General features: G+C 43.5%; 2 protein-coding genes across 6 annotated transcripts in view; both read right to left on the reverse strand.

Annotated features, from left to right (window-relative positions):
• LOC106578559 (rho GTPase-activating protein 12) overlaps nt 1–12,639 on the reverse strand; it is a 110,889-nt gene extending 98,250 nt beyond the window's left edge. The window contains exons 1-2 of one of the 5 annotated variants that reach the window (XM_014157542.3): nt 12,335–12,639; nt 4,612–5,469 (exon numbers count right to left, since the gene is read on the reverse strand). In XM_014157542.3, the coding sequence (XP_014013017.1) occupies nt 4,612–5,424 (813 nt within the window). In that variant the 5' untranslated portion in view covers nt 5,425–5,469; nt 12,335–12,639. The remainder of the gene's footprint in view (nt 1–4,611; nt 5,470–12,334) is intronic. The other 4 variants (XM_014157543.3, XM_014157538.3, XM_014157540.3 and 1 more) reach the window with 4 other exon arrangements.
• A 959-nt stretch (nt 12,640–13,598) lies between these two features.
• The window catches only part of LOC106578560 (kinesin-1 heavy chain), a 29,138-nt gene continuing 15,201 nt past the window's right edge, over nt 13,599–27,535 (reverse strand). Inside the window, exons 9-25 of the mRNA XM_014157544.3 lie at nt 27,289–27,393; nt 26,675–26,820; nt 25,891–26,039; nt 24,814–25,004; nt 24,581–24,649; nt 23,345–23,551; nt 22,488–22,631; nt 22,032–22,220; nt 21,668–21,785; nt 19,307–19,362; nt 18,896–19,005; nt 18,674–18,775; nt 18,357–18,489; nt 17,393–17,497; nt 16,761–16,977; nt 16,371–16,500; nt 13,599–16,134 (exon numbers count right to left, since the gene is read on the reverse strand). Of these exons, the coding sequence (XP_014013019.1) occupies nt 16,382–16,500; nt 16,761–16,977; nt 17,393–17,497; nt 18,357–18,489; nt 18,674–18,775; nt 18,896–19,005; nt 19,307–19,362; nt 21,668–21,785; nt 22,032–22,220; nt 22,488–22,631; nt 23,345–23,551; nt 24,581–24,649; nt 24,814–25,004; nt 25,891–26,039; nt 26,675–26,820; nt 27,289–27,393 (2,160 nt within the window). The 3' untranslated portion in view covers nt 13,599–16,134; nt 16,371–16,381. The remainder of the gene's footprint in view (nt 16,135–16,370; nt 16,501–16,760; nt 16,978–17,392; nt 17,498–18,356; nt 18,490–18,673; nt 18,776–18,895; nt 19,006–19,306; nt 19,363–21,667; nt 21,786–22,031; nt 22,221–22,487; nt 22,632–23,344; nt 23,552–24,580; nt 24,650–24,813; nt 25,005–25,890; nt 26,040–26,674; nt 26,821–27,288; nt 27,394–27,535) is intronic.

Genomic DNA, 27,535 nt, shown 5'->3' on the forward strand with positions numbered 1-27,535 from the left:
AGGTGGCACGCTAGCGTCCCACCTAGCCCCAAGAGGTTAAGAATCTCCAATCCAAAATTAAATCTAGAATCGGCTTCCTATTTGGCAACAAAGCATCCTTCACTCATGCTGCCAAACACACCCTCGTAAAACTGACCATCCTACCGATCCTCGACTTCGGTGATGTCATCTATAAAATAGCCTCCAACACTCTACTCAACAAACTGGATGCAGTCTATCACAGTGCCATCCGTTTTGTCACCAAAGCCCCATACACTACCCACCATTGCGATCTGTACGCTCTCGTTGGTTGGCCCTCGCTTCATACTCGTCACCAAACCCACTGGCTACAGGTCATCTACAAGTCTCTGCTAGGTAAAGCCCCGCCTTATCTCAGCTCACTGGTCACCATAGCAGCACCCACACGTAGCATGCGCTCCAGCAGGTATATCTCACTGGTCACCCCCAAAGCCAATTCCTCCTTTGGTCGTCTTTCCTTCCAATTCTCTGCTGCCAATGACTGGAACGAACTGCAAAAATCCCTCACTAGGTTTAAGCACCAGCTGTCAGAGCAGCTCACAGATCACTGCACCTGTACATAGCCCACCTGTAAACAGCCCATCTATCTACCTACCTCATCCCCATACTGTATTTATTTATTTATTTATTTATTTATTTATTTATTTATCTTGTTCCTTTGCACCCCAGTATCTCTACTTGCACATTCATCTTCTGCACATCTACCATTCCAGTGTTTAATTGCTATATTGTAATTACTTCGCCACCATGGCCTATTTATTGCCTTAACTTACTTCATTTGCACTCACTGTATATAGACTTTTTGTTTTCTTTTGTTCTACTGTATTATTGACTGTATGTTTTGTTTATTCCATGTGTAACTCTGTGTTGTTGTATGTGTCGAATTGCTACGCTTTATCTTGGCCAGGTCGCAGTTGCAAATGAAAACTTGTTCTCAACTAGCCTACCTGGTTAAATAAAGGTGAAATGGATAAAATAAATAAATTGGGAGTTGCTGTCATAAAGACATGCGATATGTGGTTCTTTTCAGGGCTGATAGACATGCTTCTCAATATGGTCCCTTTACTATCCCTGCATTAGCTACACATGGTGGTGCACATGGCAGGGGTATCTATATTCTATATTAGAGCAGCGGTTCCCCAGAAACAATTCCCAGGGCCTCCCTTTTCCCATTCACACGCATCCCTTTTTTTTATTACAGTAAAAAAAGAAAAAATATAATTACTTTTTTTGTAAAAGACTCCTCGACATTAGAAGGTCAAATATATCTCCATGTGCAGAGTCGAGTCTTCCTCTGGCATTTGACCACTTGTTTCTAGCCTTAAACATCGCAGGGTTAAGCGTTGTTTTATTAGATTTATACAATCACGAATTTGGGAACCAAAGAGCATCTTGCAGAATAGTCCAATCAAGAATGCTGGGCTACAGAGTAAAATAGGAGTCACATTTCGCCATTGTACGGCGTACATGCGCTCACACCTCTCAGAGATTGTTTTGTCTGATGGGCAGAAAAGAGTGGGGGTTGTCTCAGGCAGAGCAAGGCAAGCAGCCAACAAGTTCCACTGCCTGGCTGGCACCAGAAGGCAAAGCCACAGACAAACAACAGCGCCATGAAGCAATGTCTACCTCATTCTCTCTCTACTCAATGACACATTGGGGGAAGGGGAAGGAAGAGAGAGAGAGAATGACAGACCCAGAGAGAACAGAAAGGAGATATCTAGTCAGTTGCACAACTAAATGCTTTCAACCTAATTTAACCCAACCCCTCTGAACCAACACCAAACCCTCTGAACCAACCCCAACCCCTCTGCCAACTGCCTTACTCAAGGGCAGAAAGGCAGTTTTTCCACCTTGCCGGCTCGGGAATTTGAACCAGCGATCTTTCGTTACTGGCCCAACGCTCTTAACCACTAGGCTGTCTACAGATAGTGATATATGATGTCTACATTTACATTTTAGTCATTTAGCAGACGCTCTTATCCAGAGCGACTTACAGTAGTGAATGCATACATTTCATTTCATAATTATTTTTTTTTCCTGTGCTGGCCCCCCGTGGGAATCGAACCCACAACCCTGGCGTTGCAAACACCATGCTCTACCAACTGAGCTACAGGGAAGGCTGTTGATTGGGTCTCGTATATGATACACATGACACACAATGTGCTACAAAAATAACCTAGTACAGACAAGTGAAAAATAACAAGCTTTAAAAATGGTAAAGCTTGGCCGCAGTACAGGGTGGCCCACATGTCCTTTAAAGAACTGAAATACCACTCCATACGGATGCCAGTCAGGGTCTTGAGCAGTAAGGAAAGAGGTTTATTTTGACAATCCTTTAAGAGCATAGGAGCTGTGCTTTTAGAAGAGCAAGGAAGGGGTGGGGGGGGGGGTGGGGGGGGGGGGGGGGGATTCAAGGGTGACATTGCCAACGAACCCATCGGACCAAAGCTGTGTATCAACCAGAGAAATGTGGGCCACCTGATCCTATAGCTACAACTGGCCTAACAGAGCCCTACAGAGAAGGGAATTAGGGTAGGGAGAATATGGTAACACACAGAGGTTTACTATCCTTCACTGATCTGATCAAATCAATTTAGGCTAGGGAGACGAGCTGGCACTGGCACAGGCTCAGGCTAGCTTGTCACTGACAAATCCTCACACACATTCCCTGATTCTCTGTCCCATGGAGGGAGAAGGATAAAGGCAAAGGGGGTAGAGGGAAGGAAGGGATACAGGCAAGGGAGGAGGGGAATGAGGGGATACAGGCAAGGGAGGAGAGGGAAGGAGGGGATACGTGCAGGGGAGTAGAGGGAAGGAAGGGATACAAGCAAGGGAGTAGAGAGAAGGAAGGGATGGATAGAAAAAGGGGAAAAGAGGCTTCTAGTAAATGTCTCAGCTCAAAGTGCTTTGCTTCACATACACACTTCTTTGCTGTAACCCTACAATGACACAGGAATTGAAAGTGTTGGTTGGTTGCACTGCAGGGCCAATCACCTGCATGGCAACTGGCCACGAAATGACATGGAGCGGGTTTCACCTGACCAGACAGTGAGCGAGCTCTGCGGTTCACTGGCTGAGCCAATTTGCCGTGGGCTAGGCATACGCTCAGTTTCCACTACCCACTACAATCTGTCAAAATAATTATGACAAAAACCCCTTGATGCACAAGTAACATGTAAATGACCGGGGCAAATGTGTATGATTATGGTCACCAATTTGACAAGCATGAAATTAATTCTGGTGAATTAGACAGAACATCATTTTGCATGCAGCTGGTTGGGATTTCATCATTGTTTTACAACAAAAAACATTCAAATCTTGTTGTCATGGTCTGCAGACCATTGGTTCCATTCTCTCTCTCTCCTCTAACCCCTAGCACATGGATTTCACTCTTTGTGCGCACACACACACACACACACACACACACACACACACACACACACACACACACACACACACACACACACAGTGGGGCGACAGAGCAGAGAAGACTGATCCTCAGCTGATATGACCTAGTTTCTATTCAAGCCCAGACCCTCTCTTTGTTCCTCAGCCGCCTTCTGCCTCCTCCTCGACAAAGAACCTTCACATAATCTACCCTCAGCCTGAATTTAGAAAGAACCCACAAAATGCTCCCAAATCCATCTGCTCCTTCTGTAGACCACCACCTCCTTCACAGGAGGGACTCCTCTTGTCATTTTTTTCACAGGTTCATTAATTTACACCGCAGACAGACCGAATGATCCGGGCCTCTCCCGATGATGTCTGATGATGATAATGAGTCATAATGGAGGTGGGAGGAGGAGTCCTACATGATCAACCTTGGTGAGGTCTGTGAGTTACACACATGCTGTTGGTGAGGTGGACACTCAACTGAGACTCCCATTGCCCTCTGCTCTAGACTTGGAGGCTCCCAGAGCCATTCTATCCTCTTGCTGAGAGAGAGAGGCCTGTTGGTACAAAGGAAAGTTTAGGCTCCAAACTCATCAGCACTATATTTCACTGTTGAAGTTGACCCCTCAAAACTGACCTCAACAGCAACTACATCCAAAACCAGACACCTGCTTCATGGATCAGCATATCACTCCAGTGTCAGTCCCGTGTAGGTCCGACAACCACACTCAATTACAGGACCTTCAGATTTAACAGTGGTACTATGAACACCCCATTTAGTCTTTAAATGGCCCAACACGTACAGAGGAGAATCTACCCTCCACCTTTATTAATAAGCACCTGCAGCAACTGTTGCTGCTCTTGTCAGATCTGGCAAATGAGGCCAAAAGTATTCAAGGCAATGGGATGGAATAAAACAGCATTGTCCATGGGGGCTGATGAATGAAGGCAGCTCCACAGGAGACAGTGGAGGAAAGACCCTCAATCAATCAAAATGTAATCTGACAGGAGGGAGAGAGAGAGGAGAGAGAGAGATGGGAAGGAGGACACTCATCAGCTAATGTCTTCAAGCTAGCCAGGGACATGGATGAAAAAGAGAGCAAGGGAGAAAAGAGGATGCTGGATAGAGAAAGGGCTGTAATAATCATGGGTGTGTCGGTTCCCATTTAACAACAGCATGTTCATCATACTGTCTCTTACCTGCATGTGTTCAGCAGAGCTGCTACTTAGGTCGTCTCCAGACTCCGAGTCGTTCCGGAGCGTCTCCGACCCCTCCCCCGGGGAGTCGCCAGAAGAGGAGGGGGTCTGGTCTGTATCATGACTTCCCTGGTGGTTTTTATGGTCGTTGTAAGGGGCCCTGGGGGGCGGAGAGTCCGCCCGCATCCGTGGTAACGTGGAGTTGTTGCTGTGGTGATGGTTATTGTTGTTGTGTAGGAGCACCAGCTCGGCTACACCAGGGGGCTTGCTGTGCCGCGGGCTGCCCGGGTTCTGGTTGGCGTCCTTGGGCAGAGTGGGCGGGGTGACGTGCACCGGAAAGGGCGACGGCGTGGAGGAGGGCGACGGACGCCCAAAACTAGACATCTCCTGAGGCGGCCTGTTGTTGAGGTTCTCATTGGACGCTCTGCATATATCCAGAACTGTAGGCTTCACACGGACCGCCCCACTCATCCCACCAATCCCGCACGACACGAGAGGCTTCTGAGGGGGCATGAGCGCCCGGCGCACTTCCCTGACATACTGTGCTGGGACATAGAAGGCTTTCATCCCCTCCTCCTTCCTCACCTGCCACCAGTCCTCGTTGGTCTTCCTGACCAGCATGTAGCACTCCCCCTGCCTGATGGAGATCAGCTTGTCCTTGGCAGTGTACTCATAGTCGTACTCCACCTCCACGTACACCTGGCCTGGGGCGATGGTGGGCACATCCACCCCGCCGCTATGCCCATCTCTGTCAGCCATGATGGTGTTGACCCCTTCTAACCTTGTCAACCTTTGACCTCTATTGGTGCTCAGCATTGGAGGGGTGGGGGGATCCACATCTCTCACTGGGGATCAGCTAGACTGCAGGGAGAAGAAAATAGGAAGGTTTCAGTTCAGGTTTAATTTTTGACGGCATTATTTAGCGGTTTTATGCTAAACCAAAGCCAATTGACCTCTGGGACAAATCAAGTTAAAACCTGAACCTACCAAAGACTATTATTGTTCTCCAAGGTTGGTACCTTCTTTCATCACAGGCTAAGGACTTCATTTCTACCCCCTACCCCATTCCGACCACCCAGACCCTGCATAAAGACGGTACTTTACAGCCCTCTGTCTGAATGGGATTTTACCTTTAATGTAATCCATCACAAACAGACACTATTATTCACCACAACAACACTCGCCTTTAAATCCTACTTTACTACGCACTTCATTCCACAAGTGTCTCTCAGACAACACTAGCATGATGTCACAAGCTATTTTCAGTAAGTGAAGATCAAACAGGTGCCAATTCACTCATTTTCAAAACCAGCTTTAAACCCACAGGATCAGAAACAGAAAGCGATGGCTGCGGTTACAGATATGACTGGATAGGAAATCCACAGCGGAAACCTCAACTAACATCAAAGGAACACAGGTGAGGCCAGCCTGACCCCAATCACCTAAACCCACACACATACAGAGCCTTCTTGTGATCAGATGACAACGGCAGAGAAAAACACTGTCCTTAATAAAGCCTAAAATGGCCATAGTTGCATATAGTATTACTAATATAGGTCTACTATAAATATAGCAAAAACAGTAGCCTACTGGCACCAAAACCTTATTTGGAATATTTAATCCTCTGACTGGAGCTAGCTATTTCCTTCGGTTTCTCAGATGACACAAAATCCCTTACTTCATTCACATTTTACTGCATCTAGTGACAGCCAAGACCCTCCTCCCCTTGTTTTTTTGACTGGGAACTGGGTCTTCCTCTGGTTTGGAAGCACTGTCAGTGATCTACAGTATCTGACATTGAAAATCCCCTGACATATCACCTAGAAATACCCATCAACATCAATGCAAGGTTCAGGGGCTCCCCTGCCAGAGTAGCTTCCATCCATAACTCCCTTGTGTCAGATTATCTTTATGCTCCTTTAAATAGCATCCGCTGCAGTCTGTCTGACATCCCAAAGAGGCAGGAAAAGGCAGGTGCTTTTCTGAGGCATGAGTCTATGCTGTGTCTATATAGAGGATGGTCCCTCGTATGTAAAGGGATATGAACGCACACATTTAGCCACGGTGGCAGAGGACACAACAGCCTCCTACCAAGAATAGATATCTGGTAGTTACAGTGGTCTGGGAGAGAGTGTGAGTGGCAGAGAATAGGCTATATCACAGAGCGGTGACTGTACACCTATCAGGATGATCTACTACAGAGCAATTCCACAGTAAAGGAAATACTTAACAGAAGTATTTTTTCCCTTTAAAATGCATGCCAAACAAAGACCACTGATTTCAAAGTTTAACAATCCATGTAACTATGCACAGGACCTCAGCCACCTGAGCAACAGGCTGCGGCTATGGAACCCTGACCTATTCCCCAGACGTGATACCTTGTCCCGGATCTGCTGTTTTCCAGCCTCTCTCTCCCGCACCTGCTGTTTTGACCTCTGAATGCTCGGCTATGAAAAGCCAACTGACATTCACTCCTGAGGTGCTGAACTTTTGCACTCTCAACAACCACTGTGTTTATTATTTGACCCTGCTGGTCATCTATGAACATCTTGAAGAATGATCTGGCCTTAATGGCCATATACAGTTGAAGTCGGAAGTTTACATACACCTTAGCCAAATACATATAAACTCAGTTTTTCACAATTCCTGACATTTAGTCCTAATAAACATTCCCTTTCTTAGGTCAGTTTGGATCACTTTATTTTAAGAATGTGAAATGTCAGAATAATAGTAGAGACAATGATTTATTTCAGCTTTTATTTCTTTCATCACATTCCCAGTGGGTCAGCAGTTTACATCTACCAAATACTAATTGAGTGTCGTTGCCTTTAAATTGTTTAACTTGGGTCAAACATTTTGGGTAGCCTTCCACAAGCTTCCCACAATAAGTTGGGTGAATTTTGGCAGATTCCCCCTGACAGAGCTGGTGTAACTGAGTCAGGTTTGTAGGCCTCCTTGCTCACACACTCTTTTTCAGTTCTGCCAACACATTTTCTATAGGTTTGAGGTTAGGGCTTTGTGATGGCCACTCCAATACCTTGACTTTGATGTCCTTAAGCCATTTTGCCACAACTTTGGAAGTATGCTTGAGGTCATTGTCCATTTGGAAGACCCATTTGTGACCAAGCTTTAACTTCCTGACTGATGTCTTGAGATGTTGCTTCAAAATATCCACATAATTTTCCTGCCTCATGATGCCATCTATTTTGTGAAGCACCCCCAACACATGATGCTGCCACCCCTGTGCTTCACGGTTGGGATGGTGTTCTTCGGCTTGCAAGCCTCCTCCTTTTTACTCCAAACATAACAATGGTCATTATAGCCAAACAGTTCTATTTTTTTTATATCAGACCAGAGGCCATTTCTCCAAAAAGTACTATCTTCCTCCCCATGTGCAGTTACAAACCGTAGTCTGGCTTTTTATGGCGGTTTTGGAGCAGTGGCTTCTTCCTTGCTGAGCGGCATTTCAGGTTATGTCGATATAGGACTTGTTTTACTGTGGATATAGATACTTTTGTACATGTTTCCTCCAGCATCTTCACAAGGTCCTCTGCTGTTGTTCTGGGATTGATTTGCACTTTTCACACCAAAGTACGTTCATCTCTAGGAGACAGAACGCGACTCCTTCCTGAGCGGTATGATGGCTGCGTGGTGCCAAGGTGTTAATACTTGCGTACTGTTGTTTGTACAGATGAACGTGGTACCTTCAGGCGTTTGGAAATTGCTCCCAAGGATGAACCAGACTTGTGGAGGTCTACAATTGTTTTTCTGAGGTCTTGCCACATTTCTTTTGATTTTCCCATGATGTCAAGCAAAGAGGTACTGAGTTTGAAGGTAGGCCTTGAAATACATCCACAGGTAAACCTCCAATTGACTCAAATTATGTCAATTAGCCTATCAGAAGCTTCTAAAGCCATGACATAATTTTCTGGAATTTTCCAAGCTATTTAAAGGCACAGTCAACTTAGTGTATGTAAACTTCAGACCCACTGGAATTGTGATAGAGTGAATTATAATTTAAATAATCTGTCTGTAAACAATTGTTGGAAAAATTACTTGTGTCATGCACAAAGTAGATGTCCTAACCGACTTGCCAAAACTATAGTTTGTTAACAAGAAATTTGTGGAGTGGTTGAAAAACGAGTTTTAATGACGCCAACCTAAGTGTATGTAAGCTTCCGACTTCAACTGTATATACAGTGTGTATATACACTACCGTTCAAAAGTTTGGGGTCACTTAGAAATGTCCTTGTTTTTGAAAGAAAAGCAAATTTTTTGTCCATTAAAACAACATCAAATTGATCAGAAATACAGTGTAAACATTGTTAATGTTGTAAATGAATATTGTAGCTGGAAACGGCTGATTTTGTATGGAATATCTACATAGGCGTACAGAGGCCCATTATCAGCAACCATCACTCCTGTGTTCCAATGGCACGTTGTGTTAGCTAATCCAAGTTTATCATTTTAAAAGGCTAATTGATAATTAGAAAAACATTTTGCAATGTTAGCACAGCTGAAAACTGTTGTTCTGATTAAAGAAGCAATACAAACGGTCCTTCTTTAGACTAATTGAGTATCTGAAGCATCAGCATTTGTGGGTTCGATTACAGGCTCAAAATGGCCAGAAACAAATAACTTTCTTCTGAAACTCGTCAGTCTATTCTTGTTCTGAGAAATGAAGGCTATTCCATGTGAGAAATTGCCAAGAAACTGAAGATCAGGTACAATGTGTACTTGTCCCTTCACAGAACAGCGCAAACTGGCTCTAACCAGAATAAAAAGAGGAGTGGGAGGCCCTGGTGCACAACTGAGCAAGAGGACAAGTACATTAGAGTGTCTAGTTTGAGAAACAGATGCCTCACAAGTTCTCAACTGACAGCTTCATTAAATAGTACCCGCTAAACACCAGTCTCAATGTCAACAGTGAAGAGGCGACTCCGGGATGCTGGCCTTCTAGGCAGAGTTGCAAAGAAAAAGCCATATCTCAGACTGACCAATAAAGATAAAAGATTAAGATGGGCAAAAGAACACAGACACAGGAACTCTGCTATGAAGGCCAGCATCTCAGAATCAAGAAATTGGTTATTAATTAAGGTTTTTGCAGAGGATATCTTCTTCACGCAATTTTACATCTAACTAACATGTTTGGTGCAGTATTTCTCAATGAAAAAATGTGCATGAAAACAGGCTCTTGTTGAATGACAACAAAAATACTTTATTGAAGAATCCCTACAGTTCACCTATCATGGAAGAAGGATGGATGACTTTTATGGAAGAGGTGTCAATCAAACCCACAACAAACCACAAAACCCAGATAAGAAAACTCTGGTGATGGAGCCGAAGCATTACTTCCGACACATAAATCAACCCATTCTAAACTACAGCTAACTGTAAATACGGCTGACTTCTGGGAAACATTCAAACTGACAGATTGAGTAACAGTGTTTTTGAAGGCTGACTCTCCTCTCTCTGTCTGCATCCCAAATAGAACCTTATTTCCCCTATGGGCCCTGGTCAAAAGTAGTGCAGTATATAGGGAATAGGGTGCTATTGTATATAGGGAATAGGGTGCTATTTGGGACGCAAACTCCGACTGTGATGTGTCATTAATTTCTGTGGCAGGCTGTGAAACAGGAAACAGGGAATTGCAATCCATCTCAGATAAATTCTCTACTCCAAGAAGAACAAAATACAGTCAGTCTTTAAGCAATATAAGCCAACTAGTTGCTCTGTTATTGATTAAAATCAAAACGGCAGACAAGTAAAAATGCCTTTCAAAATGGCAATGGCTCACCTTTGGGAGGTCTCATCCTATTGAATGAGCTCCAAAATACGAGACCACTTGTTGATTACCCTCTTTTATACCGCATATAATAGGGTATTATTCATGCTTATCTTGATGTTCCGTTGCATGCCAGTTCACCTGTAGGCTCTGCAACAATAAGACTTATAAGCGCCCCATGATAAGATCTAAAGCAGGGGAGTCAAACATATGGCCCATGGGGCATACATTCATACAGTTTCTTGACTGTGTCCAGAGCTCGCTAATAATCACCGAAATGAAAACTAGACAGTCAGGGAACATCAAATTCGAAAAACGATGGCTAGAAGACAATTTTTTCAAAACTTTGAAGGGGATGAAATATAACCCGTGTTCAGTGCAGCCCTCCGGAACTCATTGAAGACTGAATGCGGCCCGAAGGGCAAAATCTGTTTGACACCCATGATCTTAATAAGCATCTGCTTATTGTGACGATCTCGCCCTCCATCCACAGCCACACACTAAATGGATCGCTGGAAATTATTATGTAGAACAATATATCCTATTATTAGAAAGAAACAAATCGGACAAACTGGGGGACCTGTCCTAGGGTCTGAGGATGATGGATGGATTATCATTATGTAAGGAACATTAACTATGCTTTCATTTTCACACATCTGCGCATCGCTGGCCACGCAAGCACCACAACACTGAGATTCTACATGCCTTTGTCCCAGTAGTTCTATTGGAAACAGAATAACAGATGTCACCAAGGCTGTACGGTAGCCAACAACATGTGCATATAGGCCTACTGCTGTTCAAATGTTTTCCAATTGTAGTTGTAAATTCGCGTGTGGATGAGGATAAGTAATAGTGCAAAGAAGCATTGCATTCAACAACTTGGCAAAGCAAAAACATGGATTTAATATCTTTGAGTTTGGGCTGTTTTTTTGTAGAACCACCTGCAACTGGAAACGGACATTTAACCGAATCAAAAACGAAGAAAGTATCGCCAAGAAAAAATTGTTAGTTTATAAATCTATGGCGGTGGTTTCTATGGGGCTTTCCTGTAACGCCCAGTAATGGACACTAAAAACCATGCAACTAGGCTCTAGCAGACCTGCTCTGACTTGGAGCCAAGGCAAGGTCTTGGGTACTTTTCAGCTTTCATTTACGTAACAATGGCCAACTGTGAACTTTAACACCGTTTCACAAAGCAACAGTCTTGAATGATGGAGGTTGTTGATTCTGCTCGCCAGTCTTTTATTCCATAACTCCCTGATGGAAACACAATAACACTAGAGCTAACATTAACATAAAACACTGGCGACACGCTGGTGTGGTGGTAAGTCTAGATGGAAAAGCACCATTGAAATACAACAAAAGGAGTTTAATCCATATTCAATTTCAACAAAAGACCCCGACTAGACAGAAACGCTCATTCCCAAACCAGGAAAGTCTGGCTAGCGCCACTAATAGCCACTAACGTTAGTTGTGGTGCAGACAAAGCTGAGGAAAAATGACCCCTTTAAGAAACATTTGACACATGTGATTAATATCAAACTATTAGACCTGTTAGGAATAATTTGCTTACCAATTGTAGGCTACCTATGCTAAGAACGCAATGCGTTGTACAAAAATGTAGCCAGTGAAACACACGTACAACCAAAACAATATTGGCACCCCAATATCACCCAACGACAAAACAACCCCCGCCTCCTTTGCCATGATTGTGTGCGTTGTAGCCTAAATATCAAAACAGAGCTCACGTTTATAAATATATTTATGTTGCTACACCACAACAACAGTAGGCTTTAATGCACCCCTCTGAAGGAACTCGAGGACGAAGAAACAAAAGGTAGACAGTCGTTTTGCAACTATGCATTACAACAAGGTAACTCTGGAAGTAACCAATAACTATCTGCGGTCTTGCGATGACTGATGTAACGTAAGCCTACACACCTTTTTAACGGTATCGTCTTTCTCTTCAAAGAATAAACCGGCCAACGGCGGTTGTTTTGTACGGCACTTTTCCTCCAGATATATCAGTGATCTTAGCTGCTCCGGTATGCGACTCGAGTACGCTAGCTCTGTATTCCCAATCCCCCGCCTCGTTTTCACTCTGCGGTGGTGCTATCGCTTGTGAGCGCTGGGTTGGTCGGTTCTCCCACCCTGCCTGCCTGCCAACTTTGATGGACGATAGGCTATTCCTGGCATGCCATCTGGTGGTCAATAGTCTCACCTAGTGGCAATAGGCTACCACTGGCTTTCCTTGAAAGCTGGTCTACCAGTCTTCATTTTGAAATAGGTTGTTTGTTCAAAATTACAGTTTAATTTGTAACAAATGTGGCTTATTAGTTTAGCCTTTAGGCTACTATATCCCATGCCACATGTGTAACGTGATGGGGTTGATATGGGTATCTTTTAGTTGCAATGATCTGACAACTCAAATACAATGGTCTGGTGATCATCAAGACTGAGCTCCATAAAGAAAGAGCTCCTAATTTACCGTCTCGGTTTCTTGAGTCACCATCGGTTACCATCTCAAGCCAAATCTGTAACAGACGCTTCAAGACTGCCCCACAATTATCTAATTATTTAATAATAGATTACGGGGGATTTGGAGTCGCCAAATTAGGATTTGGTTTTGTCCAAATTATCCGCACCAACAATAAATCAGTATTCTTTCTAAGAAAAGCCAGTCTTTCTAAGAAAAGCCAGTCCTGGAAAAGCTAAGTAAAACAATTACTGAAACCATATCCCCAAACTGTACAATAGCTTGTTTTTCCCTCATCAGATTCCGTTGTTTGATAGTGTGTGACAGTACCATAGCGGGCTCTGCTGGTGTGAATGGTCCAGTGCATCCAACGGTCCAATTCCTGCTAGAGAATGCAGGTCATCTACTGGTAGGGCTGGGCAGTCGTTGCCATGAGCAACAAGCATTTTTAAACTACATGTACTATTCTGTCAGACAGTATGATATATGGACCCCATCCTTTCCATGTGATACAATCATATCCATTCTGTGAGTAAAAACTCCAACCAAGAGGTAATTCACTTTTAACAAAGAAACAGGTTTATCAACTTCCACTGGCCTCCGAGTTGCTGCATTTCCTCTCCACTTCGCTTCTCAATTCATTGACCTTGGAAAGCAAGGTTGAAGAGTTTCCTTCCCATTCCCGATGAAAAAAGTTGACCACGATAAATGAGTAAGCAGTGCACGGACTTCTCTCTTTGAGACTTTATTGGATTCAACTCTCGGGTAAAATCTTGGGAACCAAGGCTACAGAAAGCACTTGAGGATAACGATGTGCAGAACACTGCAATGCATTGATCTCCCTAGGGTTATATATAAAATATACACACACAATTCGCATCATACACAGACAGCGCAGACCATCGTAACCTGGCCAGACCACGAGTTCTCAGACAATCAGTTGATTATTAGTTTACAACTCCGGTTATGCTTCGCTTGTTTGTGTTTTTCCTTTTGCAGAAAAGGAGCAGAATCGGTATTTGAGCGGTCCTTTATGGCAGGTACAGTTATGACAGTTGTAATCCAAGATACATTTCAAAAAGTGCTTCAGGCTAAATTTCAACTTCAAATATCACACATGATAAACCAAAAGTCAGGAGACTGATTCATTAGTTTTAGTTTGTTTTACTTTTTTTTTTATGCAGGTCCCACTCCCTCACTTACACCTTGTGTAGTTAAATCTTCTTCACAATAACTGATCCATATTGCACTCACTATAGTCAGGTCTGTACAGCACTGGGCTATACCAGACAGTCGTTGCAGATGCTTCAGTTTAACACACAGTATGGGAAAGGAAGGACAATGTTTTGGATCATTTCATTTTCTGAGAGATGGAGGATACAAATAGTCAAATCAATAACGGTAAACAAAAAAGAAAAAAAAAACAATTTAGGAAGTTTAAAAAAAAATGGCAGCGTCTAAAGCTTTCATCCTGCCTACACACCAATAAATAACTCAGATGCCATCTATCGACTGTAGCTAGGGGAGGATGGTGTTATGAAGATTGGTGACTGCGTGGACAAGACAGGCTCCGTTCCTACACCAACATTAGCATCCCACTTAGAATGTAATCTTGTTCACTGAACACTATTAGAAGGAGACAAGGTTACTTAGAATGAAGCAATGCATTGGCTAGTTTGGACATGCGAGTGTAGACGCAGATCCCAATTCACCACCCCCAAGCAAACCCCTGCCTCGTTAGCCTACATACAAGAGGCAGGTGTGCAGAGTCATAAAATGAAAAAGCTGGGCTGCTGAAGAATTTTGATGACAGATTCAGACACCGATGAAAAAAGTTGAATACAGTGAAAAAAACAGAATCACTCAAAATGTAGGCCCAAACCACACAACTACACAGGCAGTAGGCACAGAAACAAGACACTATGAAACTCATGACCGGTCTAAAGTGAGGTGCTCATATGAGTTCTCACACAAACTACTACACACTAACCAATGGGGGGGGGGGGGAAAGAAAAAAAAAGTCAAATAAAAACCCATTTCTATCATTTCGTCACAGAACATTTGTTCGGCATCTTCCATACAGAGCATTATCTAACATGTCCTTACAATAGGCGGAGTAGAGGGATAAGCTGGCATAGTGACACATAAACTTGACAAATTCATCAGGACAGTCAAGCATCTAGAATAATCTTTTAGTGGTCCGAGAAGTCATCTTTCCACTGACGTACTTTTCTCTTCAATGACAACATTGACATCAGTAGGACAAGATGTGTTGCATTTCTTCAATTTTACCAAAGGGGATACGCAGCACTTGCATATGCTGGTATTGATATACATTGATAGGGAACATTGCAGTTCAACCATTATAAAATGTCATCATACAGTACATTAACATGAACTGAATAGCTTGGACTTAGAAAGGCGTGACACTGAAGCAGCTTCATTTTCTAATCTGACAAAATCTCACTTTTTGCCATTCTCCTCACAGTTGTTCTATCCAACAGGATTCATCTCAGATTGCACCCGATTCCCTATTTAGTGCACTACTTTTGACCAAGCTCTTGTAGTGCATTAGAAAGAGAATAGGATGCCATTTGGGAGTCATTTTCTGTCAATCACAAGTGCATGGTCCTGAAGATGTGTTCTACTACAGCATTTTAGCCCTGTAAGAATCAAACGTCAAAGAGAAAGTAAAAATGTCAGTGCTCAATCTAACTGTACAATAGAGGACAGTAGTGTATTGGTATACCTTTGATAAAGCTTATTTTAATCTAGACAGGAGGGTTAATTTGATGATATACTGTACATGGATAATCAGGCTAGGATGCTTCTCAGCAGATTTTCCAAACTTTGTATCTTTTTAAAAATGTATTATTATTATTTATTTTTTTGAGAACCTGCGACAACATACATTCAACTTGGCAAAGTGCAGACTAAAACCTTTCAGGACATTAATGGACAAACTGCTGTGCGACAGATAAAATGGAAGAGCTACGAGTACGCGTTATTCATTACATGTTGTTCATTTCGCCAGGCACCAAGATCGCACTTTTATTCTATTGTTTGATCTTTGTCTTTTGTTTTGTAAGGAAATCAATTTCATTCAAACAAAAAGGATCAGGAAAAAGAACTGTGCAGCCTGTGTCTTTCATACTGGAAGAATCGTCCCATGTCATGTAACAAGTTCTGTGTAGTGGAATGCCAGCTCCTGTGGGTGATCTTTGCGTCTTAGTCTGACTGTGAATATGTTTATCTTCTTCAGCAACTGAAGGACAAAGAGACAGAAGACAAAATGAGTGGAGGTAAAGCAAGACTTGTTTAAGCTTTGGCTGGTCTATAAAAAACAGGGTCGTGTTCAGTAGTAAATCTGTTTGCAACAGAAAACGAGCATCTGTGTTCTTATTGGCCAAATTCAGGTAGTGCCTCCCGGTTTCAAAATGTTTTCTACTCAACCGAACATCCGACTGGCTTAGTAAAGTCTTCTGAGAGGCCTCGACTTACTTCTTGTTCCTTCATTGCACGGCCCCTCCTCCTCTGATGGCGGTGGGCTGGTTGTTGAAGAGCCCAGTCCGGTTGACGTTGGGGTGGGTGGGGGACGCCACAGGGGGATGGCCAGGCCGGATGGGTTTGGCTGAGGAGGACAGAGGCACAGCACAGTTTACATACCATCAAAGGAACACTAAGGGCATCACTATTTAGCATCTGAAAAGACCAAACTGTAATGTGTAAAAGTGTATTTATAGTATTATAGACCAAAACATTATGTCAGGCAGAACATCTCTCGGGGGGAAAAAATGAGCGTTAAACTTTTAAAATCAGTGTGTGTGTGAATATGAATGACTGTGTGTATGAATACGTGTGTTTATGCCTGTGTGTGTCCTCGCTCCTCACCGATCTGAGCCGAGTGGCCCCTCCTGGCCATGTTCTTAGCCCTGACGGCCTCTTTGATGCGGTCCACCTCCAGCTGGTAGCGTTTGCGGTCGCGTGCAGCGTTCTCTTTGGCCTCCTTCAGGGCAGACTCCAGGGCCTTGACCCGCTCAGCTGTAGCACGCAGGCGCTTCTCCAGTTTAGGAAGCTCACAGCGCAGGTCGGCATTATCACGCACCAGCTAGGGGGCGGGGGGAGGTGTAGTGAGTGAGCGAAGTAGACAGAGACCAATCATACAGGTTTCACACAATAATTCATGTGTTCTTTCTTTCAGTCCCATTGCAGTTGTCCTTGGTATATTTTTGATGTGTGAGAAACATTTGTGTTGACAGAAGAGTACTTGTATCTTGGAGTAATTTGGCATGTCTGTAACAGAGCCTTCCATTACAATAAAGGGCTCTGATCTGTGCCACAGAATGAACGGGCATAGAACCCATTACGGCATCATTAAAATGAACAGGGACGTGCATTCTGCTCATTCTAATTTTGTGGTCTGTAGCTGCTTACTGACTTTAGTGAACCATACAAATCGATCATAGCAGGATACCTCTCTGCCATGGAAGACCTCATAACATCAGATGTATGTGTTTGTTTACCTGTTTGTGGACCTTTGTAAGCTGTTCCAGGTTGTTCTCCAGAAAGGATATCTTCTGTTTCTGAGCAGCACTGCCCCCTGTATCATCAGAGTCCATCTCAGCACTCTGCAGAAAACATACATTATTACAGAACATTTAGTTTTACAGCACATGTATCATTCACTCTCCATTTATTTATAATGAGACACACGCTTCTCCATTTTCTGTGAAAGGCACCATTAAAGCCACAAGTTCAGACTTTGACATGAGCACTGGGAAGCAGTAAATTAATATACCACATTAATATGCCTTTCACTGACCCATATACTTTCAAGGTCGGAATGTTGGTACCACAAGCTTATCACAAATATAAAATACCACAAATATCACATTTGTGACTCAGAGCTGATAAATAGGACTTTTAAATAGGATCTATGTGAGCCAGCTAGAGCCTGAAGCCCGAGGGTTGGTGAAGAACCTCATAATGGTCTCTGAATCACAGCAGCATAGCGGTTGCGTCCTAAATGGCACCCTATTCCCTATATAGCGCACTACCTTGGAGCCTATCAGCCCTGGTCAAAAGCAGTCCACTATAAAAGAGAATAGGGTGCCATTTGGGACACAAACAGCATCTTATTTAAATCTTTACCTTTGAAGAAGAGAACTACAGGCTGACCTAGTTACCAAAGCCTCCCTCTTTTGTCTGGTGCGGAGGTTCATTAAACATTCAACAGGGTAACAGGCGCATCAGGCCAGGGTTAAAAGTGAACAGTAGTATTTAACGGAAAAGTCTACACCTGTTGTATTCGGCGCATGCAACATCAAATTGGATTTGAACGTGGATCCCGCACTGTCCCGGTGATGACGGTACTGTGCAATATTATGTGAACGCTGTGCATTACACAGGGCTGATAAAGTAACTGATTCTTATGGTTCCTTCTAGGGGCATCTCTCGCTTGTAAAAAGCTAACTCCGTGTGCTTTACCTTCTTGACTCTGGTAGCCAGGTCCTGAACAAACAGCTTTCTGAGGTTGTGTAGGGTCTGGAGCTCCTTAGCCACAGTCTCCTCCAGTCCCTTCAAGTCTTGTCTGGCCTGCTCTCTCCTGTCCTGCATCACCCTGTAACACACACACACACACAACCAGATCGGTGATTCCCCATTGCCACGTCACCGCTGTTCATATGGCTGCAGAGAGTCATTTATTTCTCCTCATTTATGCAGGGAAATCAGCTAAGGACAAATGATAGTGTGTGGATATTGATTGTGTGTGTACGATGGCAACTGGATGGGTGTTTACGCACGTGAGCTCGTGCAGCTTGCGACTCTTCTCCTGGTCGGTGGACTTGAGCTTCTCGTGTTCCACCCTCAGACGCTTCTGCTCCAGCACGATCTCTTGGTTCAGACTGGAGAAAGACAGATACAGACATAGTGAGACAGAATCTAACTACAAAATAACAGTTGTTTCATGTGTCGTCGTTGTGTCCTATGGGCCTCAAGGATTTACTGTGTGCGTGTTCACTTACTCCTGCAGCTCAGTGATGAGTTTCTCCTTGTTGTCCAGCTCGTCTCTCAGGCTGCTGATCTGTTTCTGATGGGCCTCACGGTGAGACTGGATCTGATGCTCAACCGCCTCCTAGGAACAACAGACACATATACAGGTAATGACCAACAACTATATTACAACTAAGTATCAACACAATATAATATAGTCTTTTTAGCAGACACTTATCTAACGGGACTTTCATAGCAGTCAACTTTGACTAAAGATATATACTTGGTATATTTATCCCATACAGGAATCCAATATACAATCATGGAGAATCTTGTACACAAATGCAACTGATTACAAACACAAAAAGTTAGAATAATCTGAATGACCAGTTATCAAGTGAGGAAAGAACAGCCTGTCAGGAAAAATCCACTGTTGGTCATACCTTTACTTCAGTGGCAGTTTGAACCTCATTCTCCTTCTCCATAGCCTGGACTTTCTCTGTGAGGGGAGAAAAGTAGATGTGTGTCAGCAATCATTTCACCACGAGATAGTGATATACTGTTCAGGGCTCGACATACAGGGCATGCCGCTGGCCCGGGAAGGTTTGAGGAAACCCCGGGCCAGTTGATCATCCCTGTCCGTGGTCCGCTCAGGCTAGTGAAAAAAAATATTGAAATAATACCATCTATAATCTAAGCTACAAAATGTATTCAAAAACAGATGGATTCCTGAAGCTGTTTGTTATTCCGATTATTTATCACACGGGCACTGGACACATATAGCCTATAATCTGTCAGGCAGAGAGCGTGCGGCTCTCAAACAGCTGGTTGTTGTGTGGAGCAGCTCACCGAAGACCGACAGCGCTACAGGCAGGAAAGATGTTCAAAGTTATGATATATACCATTAAATGCTAAGGCAAGAAAGCAAACCAGGTATTTAAGAAGTTCAAAATATTGGTTGAATATTTGCGATGCGCAATTTAGTCATCTTGGAATAGCCTACCTTGAAAATCTGACATTTTCTCTAGGCTATTTGGTCCTTGAAAAGACATTGAAGTTATGGTAGTCGATTTAGAAGTTCTACAGCTCCAATATATACTAAACAAAAATATAAAAGGCAACATGTAAAGTGTTGGTCCCTTATTTCAGGAGCTGAAATAAAAATAAATGTTCCAAACGTACAAAAAGCTTATGTCTTAAATTGAGCGCAAATTTCTTTAGATCCCTGTTAGCGAGCATTTCTCCTTTGCCAAGATAATCCATCCACTTTACAGGTGTGGCATATCAAGAAGCTGATTAAACAGCACGATCATTACACAGGTGCACCTTGTACTGGGGACAGTAAAAGGCCACTAAAATGTGTAGTTGTCACAGCACAATGCCACAGATGTCTCAAGTATTGAGGGAGCGTGCAATTGGCATGCTGACTGCAGGAATATCCAACATTGTTTTAGAGAATTTGGCAGTACGTCCAACCAGCCTCACGTGTACCTACGCCAGGCCAGGACTTCCACGTCCGGCTTTTTCACCTACGGGATCATCTGAGACCAGCCACCTTGATAGCTGATGAAACTGAGGAGTATTTCTGTCTGAAATAAATCCCTTTTGTGGGGGAAAAAAACTAAACTATTCTGATTGGCCGGGCCTGGCTCCCCAGTGTGTGTGCCTACGCGCTCCCAGGCCCACCCATGGTTGTGCCTCTGCCCAGTCATGTGAAACCATAGATTAGGGCCTAATAAATACATTTTTTTATATATTTTTTTTTTACATGTACTGATTTCCTTAAATTAACTTTAACTCAGTAAAACCGTTGAAATTGTTGCATGTTGCGTTTTTTTTTGTTCAGTATAATTATTCTGTGATTTCATTTCAGGGCTCGAAACAGCAAGATGTAGCAGCTTTCCTTTGTTTCCCACCATTTCTATTGAAGGGTGTTGCGCTGACCTGTTGCGGTTATTATGAGCAAGACTACGTTGAAGCCAACATTCGACTTGGTTTTCCATACAAAGCGTTCTATTACAACGGAACACGTTTTTTGGTCGCTTCATTTTAAAACATGATGCAAAAACCCCTAAATAACATCTCAAATGGCATGTGACTAGCTACCACATGGACAGGCTTCATTAGAGCGTTTGTGTCGGGAGCATGCTGTCTATTTAGTAAGGCAATCCCCACATTCTGACATATTTTAGCATGTAAAAATAATGTGAATCTCAATACATAATGCGATTGGATAGGCCTATTAAAAAATGTATTATTCTTGGTGGAAACGCATCCTTTTTTTCCATGCATAATTTTCTTATTTTTTTCTATAGGCTTTTAAAATTAAAAATAAAATGTAGGTCGTTGAAAATTACAATAAAGCACTTGAAAAATTCCTTGAAAGTCCTTGAATTTGACTTACTAATGTATGCATGAACCCTGTATAGGCTACTTGCTCAGCCCACAAATGAAAGATAAAATCACCTGCTATTGAAATTATGTACACATCATTCGCTTTCCTGTCAGATCTTGACCCGGCCCAGTATTATCATTTTAAAAATCGGGCCAGTAGCTTTCAGTTGGCACTGACCCGGGTGTGCCACTAGCAAATTTACCTGAATGTCGAGCCCTGCTGTTGAAAAGCTGGGTGTCAACCTGTAGCCAAATTTGTCCATCGGTTTGTAAAAAGAATATATAAAAATACACATTTAAATAACGAATGTGTGACGTGCCATCTTGGGGACAGTTCTTCCTCGCTAATGAGGGATCTTCCTATTTGAATAAAGGATGAATAAATGATAAATAAAAAAAGTTGTAGTCACCCTGAGTGCTGATCTTGACCAGCTCCTCATTCAGAGAATCTACGTTCTCCTCCAGCTGTCTCTTCTTCTGCTCCACGTTCTGAAGGTACTCTGTCAGGGACTTGATCTTAGCCTCGTGCTTGAGGAGGAGACAGCGAGAGAAAGTGAAAAGGAAGCAATAAATTGGAACCAGGGTTGGGGTCGATTCCATTTAATTCAGTGAATTCAGGAGGTAAACTGTAATCACATTCCCAATCCAAATTTTCCTCATTGCTTTTCATTCAATGAATTGAAATAGACGTGATTAGAATTTAATTTGAGTGACAGCCACCCTGTGACTCCCTTTCCCGAGCCCTCTGTTCCAGGTGCCGTCAACGGTGGTTACCTGGGAGATGCGAAGCTGACAGGCGGCCAGCTCCTTCTCGTTCTCGTCCATCTTCTGGTTGCTCTCGGCCTGGGTGCTCTCCAGCTGTTTGCTGCGTTTCACCATGGTCTTCACCTCCGACTTCATCTTACTGATGTACAGACGAGCCACCGTAAACTCCTCGTCTATCAGACCACTGCCCTCGTGTTGCTGGGAGGGGGAGAAAGGGGGAGGAGACGAGGTAAAGGCACAAATGTTAGACTCAAATGTCACCGTGCAAAAGACATGCATCAGACAGTTTAACTAATGCATAGTTTAGGAGGAGGTTACGTAAGTTTGGGATGAGGTTCGGTATGAGGTTAAATGGTACATATAAGAGCCACACAGGCTCCCCATCTTCCCTGGAATTCCCCAAAAGTATCCCAATTCTGGGCTTCCCTTCCATGACTGGCTGGTGTGGCACTGAATGATGTGTACCTTGATGTCGTTGCTGCCCACGGCGATGCCTATCTCTACCAGGTCTTTGAGCAGCGATGACATCATCTCAGTTACCCTCTTCTTCTGGTGGTTGGTCATCTCCTTCAGCTTCTGCAGCTCAGAGTCAATGGACACCAGGATACTCTGAGGAGAACAAACAGGACAGGTTAATTTCACAAAATGCCAACCAACTTTGTTCACAAAGCAGTGAACTTTTACACACTATTCAACTCCATGCCTGGAGGGCCAAAACACTTTTGGTTTTCGTTATTTTCTTCTAAATCAGGGACTTAATGATTCAACAGCTGACCTGGGACATTAGCTGAGTGGACGAGCTAATCAATGACATTGTTAATTGATTAATCAGGGTTACAGGGTACAATCTTCAAATTCCTAGAATTTCCTATTTAGTTCCTATTTTCATTCATTATTTTCCATACATCTATTTCTTTAAAGGGCTTCTGAGTGGTGCAGCGGTCTAACACTGCAACTCAGTGCTAGAGGCGTCACTACAGACCCTGGTTTAATTCTAGGCTGTATCACAACCGGCCGTGATTGGGAGTCCCATAGGGCGGCGCACAATTGGCCCAGTGTCGTTAGGGTTTGGCCGGGGTAGGCCATCATTGTAAATAAGAATTTGTTCTTAACTGACTTGCCTAGTTAAATAAAGGGTCAATAAAAAAAAAATGGATATATATAAAAAAAAAATATGGTGTACCTGCGATAGCTGGCACATAGTGATCAACAAAGGTGAGTTTCGTTTGTGAATGACGTTGTTCCTTCTCGTTTTTTAAATAAAAGTTATCAAATTTCCAACACGTAACATTGTGTAACATGTAACTGAAAATAAAACCAACCGATTTCTGGTTGAGCTCCTCACTGAGAGCCTCAAACTCCTTGGTCTTGTTTTCCACCTCCTGGCTCTTCTGGTCGTAGTTAACAGCCAGCTCCTCCAGGGCCTGAAGCACCTCCTTCACCTCCTCCTTGGACGCCTCATTCTCAGACTGCAGACGGTTCAGCTCCACCTGCAGGTTGTCGTGGTCACGACGTGACGAGGCCAGCAGCTGGAGAAGGAACATAGAGTTTTGTTCAGTAGGGAGAAAACTTTTGAAACAGGTAGGTGGGAGGTATTACCTTGTCCAATAGGTATTAACTTGGCCAATAAGATGGATGGATGCTTTCTATTGCAGAACAGTATGCTATGTGCCCTACTGAACACAACCCAGGCCTGGGGGTAACCATTAGTAAGACCCTACTCATTCTGAACATTCATCTGTAATTAAAATCCAGTGTACTGAAGGCTAAGTTGAGAGTGTTAAAGCTCTGCTACATCATAGGATTGTCAAACATTTGAGTGTCGGCAGTCAACCTCTTGTGTTCACACCGCAAAGACCTTGGAAGTCGTCAGCCACTCAGCCTTGTTAAAATACTCCAAACTAGGTGGCGGTAGCGTTATCCGTGCGCATAGGTCTAGATTCCAAGCTATATGCGCTAATGTTGCTACTATGTACAAAGCTAGCTAGCTAAGGACACTGCACTAACAGGCAGCTGTTTCATGGAAACTAGCTAATCCATTGTGATTTAATTATGTCAACACTAGCTACAGTGGTTAGCTAGTTTGGAGGAAGTATTTAGCGTTTTGTGCATTGCATCTGTGTACTTTGCTATATGGGGGTTTGTGCTCTTTGATTTGGTCAAAGACAAGATGTTGGCAACTGACAAGCATTGCGGTTCTACAAGTCGAATCGGTAGGTTCATCGCTACCAGGTCAGCATGCAGCAGGTACCACTTCTGTTCTAGCAAGAGAAGGGAGGGGCTCCCACTGTGATAAGTACATATCGGCAGTCTAGCGGTAGTGAGATTCTCATTGTGTTTCATGCTTTTGGATGTCAGATTCTCCCCAGGCTGAGCAGCAGGCTGAGAGGTGCCTCTTTAACCCAGCTGTGTCTGGGTTAACAGTCAGCTAACAGCTTGACCCCCTCTCTGGGCCCCGATGAGCCTATACAGGCAGATTGATGGCCTAGTTAACAGAATGGCCCGGCAGGGAAGCAGTAGACGCACGGCAGGGGGGTGCAAAATAGGGGGGGGGTCACCTCCTCCTGGTCCAGCATCTGCTGCTTCAGTTTCTCTGCCAGCTGGCTCTGCTGGTTGATCTCATCATCCTGTTGGAGAGAGAGAAGAGCGAGAGAGAGATTGTAAGGGTGTTTTTGAGACCAAAGGGTTGTCAAGGAAAACCTATATCATCAGTAAAACATATTTTAAATGACTACGTCATTGAAATCTTTATGGCACCCTAGGGTTGCAGTGTGATGCTCTGCTCCCTTACCTTATCATCCAGCTGCTTGTAGAGTTTAGACAGCTCAGCCTCACACTTCTCCTTCTCTGCATCAGTCAGTTTAACCCCTGGGATGCTGGGCGAGGGGGTCATCTTTTCATTATTCACCACGTTGTCTAGAGCCTGGACCTCAGCATTAGCCTTCTCCTTGTCAAACTGCTCCTCCACCGGCACACTCTCACCTACAGGAGGCAGCACAGAGGGATGGAGGGATGAAGGGAGAGGGGGAGGGATGTAGGGAGAGGGATGCAGCCATGGAGAGGGAGACGACACAGGGTTAGGGTCAGGGCGTAAAATTAACACCCGCCAAATGCGGGTAGATTTAGGTATTGGTACGTAAAAATATCTATTTTACCAGCCATGTTTGCGGGTGGTCAATTTGCAGTGCTCTACAATACAAGCATTCCATTCGCAAGTAAAAAGTACAATGTTAATAATGAGCACATGTGCGAATCGTTTTGTTCACAAGTTCGGTCATTTTTCAACTTTAGGACTCAAGTGGCCCTGTTACCACAGTTACAACCTCCCCCCCGTAAAGGGGCAGTTGAACATTTTGTCTCGTGATATTTTGGTTAAAAGACTTGGGTCCCGAAAAAGGTAATAAAGTGTAGAAATATACCACATTACTTCTTAAAAATACATGTCATGTTTTAGAAACATTACAAAGCATAGTCATCTGTTTATTTTAATTGTATTTTTTTGTTTTTATGTAATTATGGCAAAAAAAATATTTTGGCTGTTAAAACAATGAGTGTCTGGTAGATTTTTTTTAATCTACTTGCCACAGTGGCTGGTGGACCTTAAAGGACATTTAAGGCCCTGGTTAGAGAAGACAGACAACTTCTGTAGTATCTACTCAACAGGCAGACCATTTTCTGGGTCCTATGTATTATTGCAACAGAAACTGTTTACTCTAAACGTGATTTCCGTTGCAAAACGTTTTGCTACGGTGTGCAATGCACTAATGAACACAACCCTGTTCAATCCTAATAGGACACAAGCTTTATTCATGATATAACCAATTATCCTAGAACACCAACTAAATAACTACTTATTTCTATCTCTCACCGTTTCTCCAGCGGTTGAGTTCATTCTCCAGCCAGGTGACGGTGCTCCTCAAGGTCGTGTTCTTTGCCTTTTCTCTTTCATACTTCTTCTTCCACTGTTCTGCCGTCAGCTCCACGTTCAGACACACTGTGTTCTTAATGGTCTTTGCTCTGAGGTAACACAACGGTTACCTTTCAGAGTGGGAGTGCGTTTGACAAGTCAACCACTTGCGACCACTCAAAGCATATAGACTTCACTGCAGTGCATTCATGCCATTGCTAACATCATACTAAGCATAGAGAACCAATAATTCACCCGTTCTATTTAATTCTGTGGTACCTTCATTCAATTGACATTTATAACACTTCCGTCCACTGACTGACTTTAACACTATTAATTCTGGGTCATTTACAGCATTGTTTCTCAACTCAGTTACTAGTAGACATGGGGGTACCTGTCCGATCCACACCAGGGCGCTTGGGAAGGCTCAGAAGAACATGGTCATGACAAGATGGTATCCAGCTTTTGTCATATTAATGTCAAAAATAGTTTTTTTTTTTTTGCATTTTAGCTAACCCTAACCTAATTCTCCAAACCTACTACATTAATTATCCTAAACAAAGATGTGTAATGGGTTAATTTGACAAAAGCTGGATGCCTTCTAGCCATGACTGAAGAACATATGCCTAATGATCAGTTGTATAGAGGGGGTAGTCTGGGCAGATTAAAATGTTATTGGGGGTACAGTAACCCCCCAAAAAAGGTTGAGAATAACTAATATACAGTCCAGGGGCTGAGAGCGTACCTCTGTCCGAACATCAGTGTGGACTTGGTCTCAGCCTCGTTGTAGGCAGAAGGCGAGGCACAGATGACCATGGTGGTCCTACAGTTACCACCCAGAGAGTCCTGCAGGATACGGGTCATCTTACTGTCTCTGTATGGGACATAGGTCTGGAGAGAGGAGGGGGAGAACAACATGAGCTTCACAGTCAATCTACAAAACTAATCACTTTGCCCTGGAGGGTAATACATTAAAGCCTGATCCCAGATCTGTGTGTGCCATCTAGCCAACTCATTGAGTCATGTGCTGAAAACATACATTTTATAAGTGTTTGCCGCAGCTTTGACTTACGGTAAGATTGGTATGGTGCTTTTGTGCTTGACACATGCATATTTACCATATCCCCCCACCACCCTATTCATAATTCCAAAATGTCCTCATCCAATATGTACTCCATCTCCTCCCCTACTGCTAGAACAGCCGTTTGTTGACATCCGAGTCCCAAATGGCACCCTACTCCCTATATACTGCACAACTTTTCAAAAGAAGTACACTACTAAAGGGATATGGTGCCATTTGGGACGCAGACATTCTCCCCAGCACCACGGGAGCCGAGTGAAGCGTTACGGTCATCTCACCGAGCCTTCAGCCAGAGCAGAGATGACGTTGCCCAGTGCAGACAGGGACTTGTTGATGTTTTTAGCTTCTTCCAGCACCGCTCCCTCCGCTCCAGTTTTACCCACCTACACACACAAATTTAGGAGATCACAATCCACCACACAGGTCCTCATGACAACACTAGTACAAGATCGTATCACATCAGAAAATTCTAAGATAAACATGGCTGCGTCCTAAATGGCATCTTATTCCCGATTTAGTGGTGAG

Source organism: Salmo salar, chromosome 19 (assembly GCF_965601325.2).
Source record: "Salmo salar chromosome 19, fSalSal1, whole genome shotgun sequence".
Lineage (NCBI taxonomy): Eukaryota > Metazoa > Chordata > Actinopteri > Salmoniformes > Salmonidae > Salmo > Salmo salar.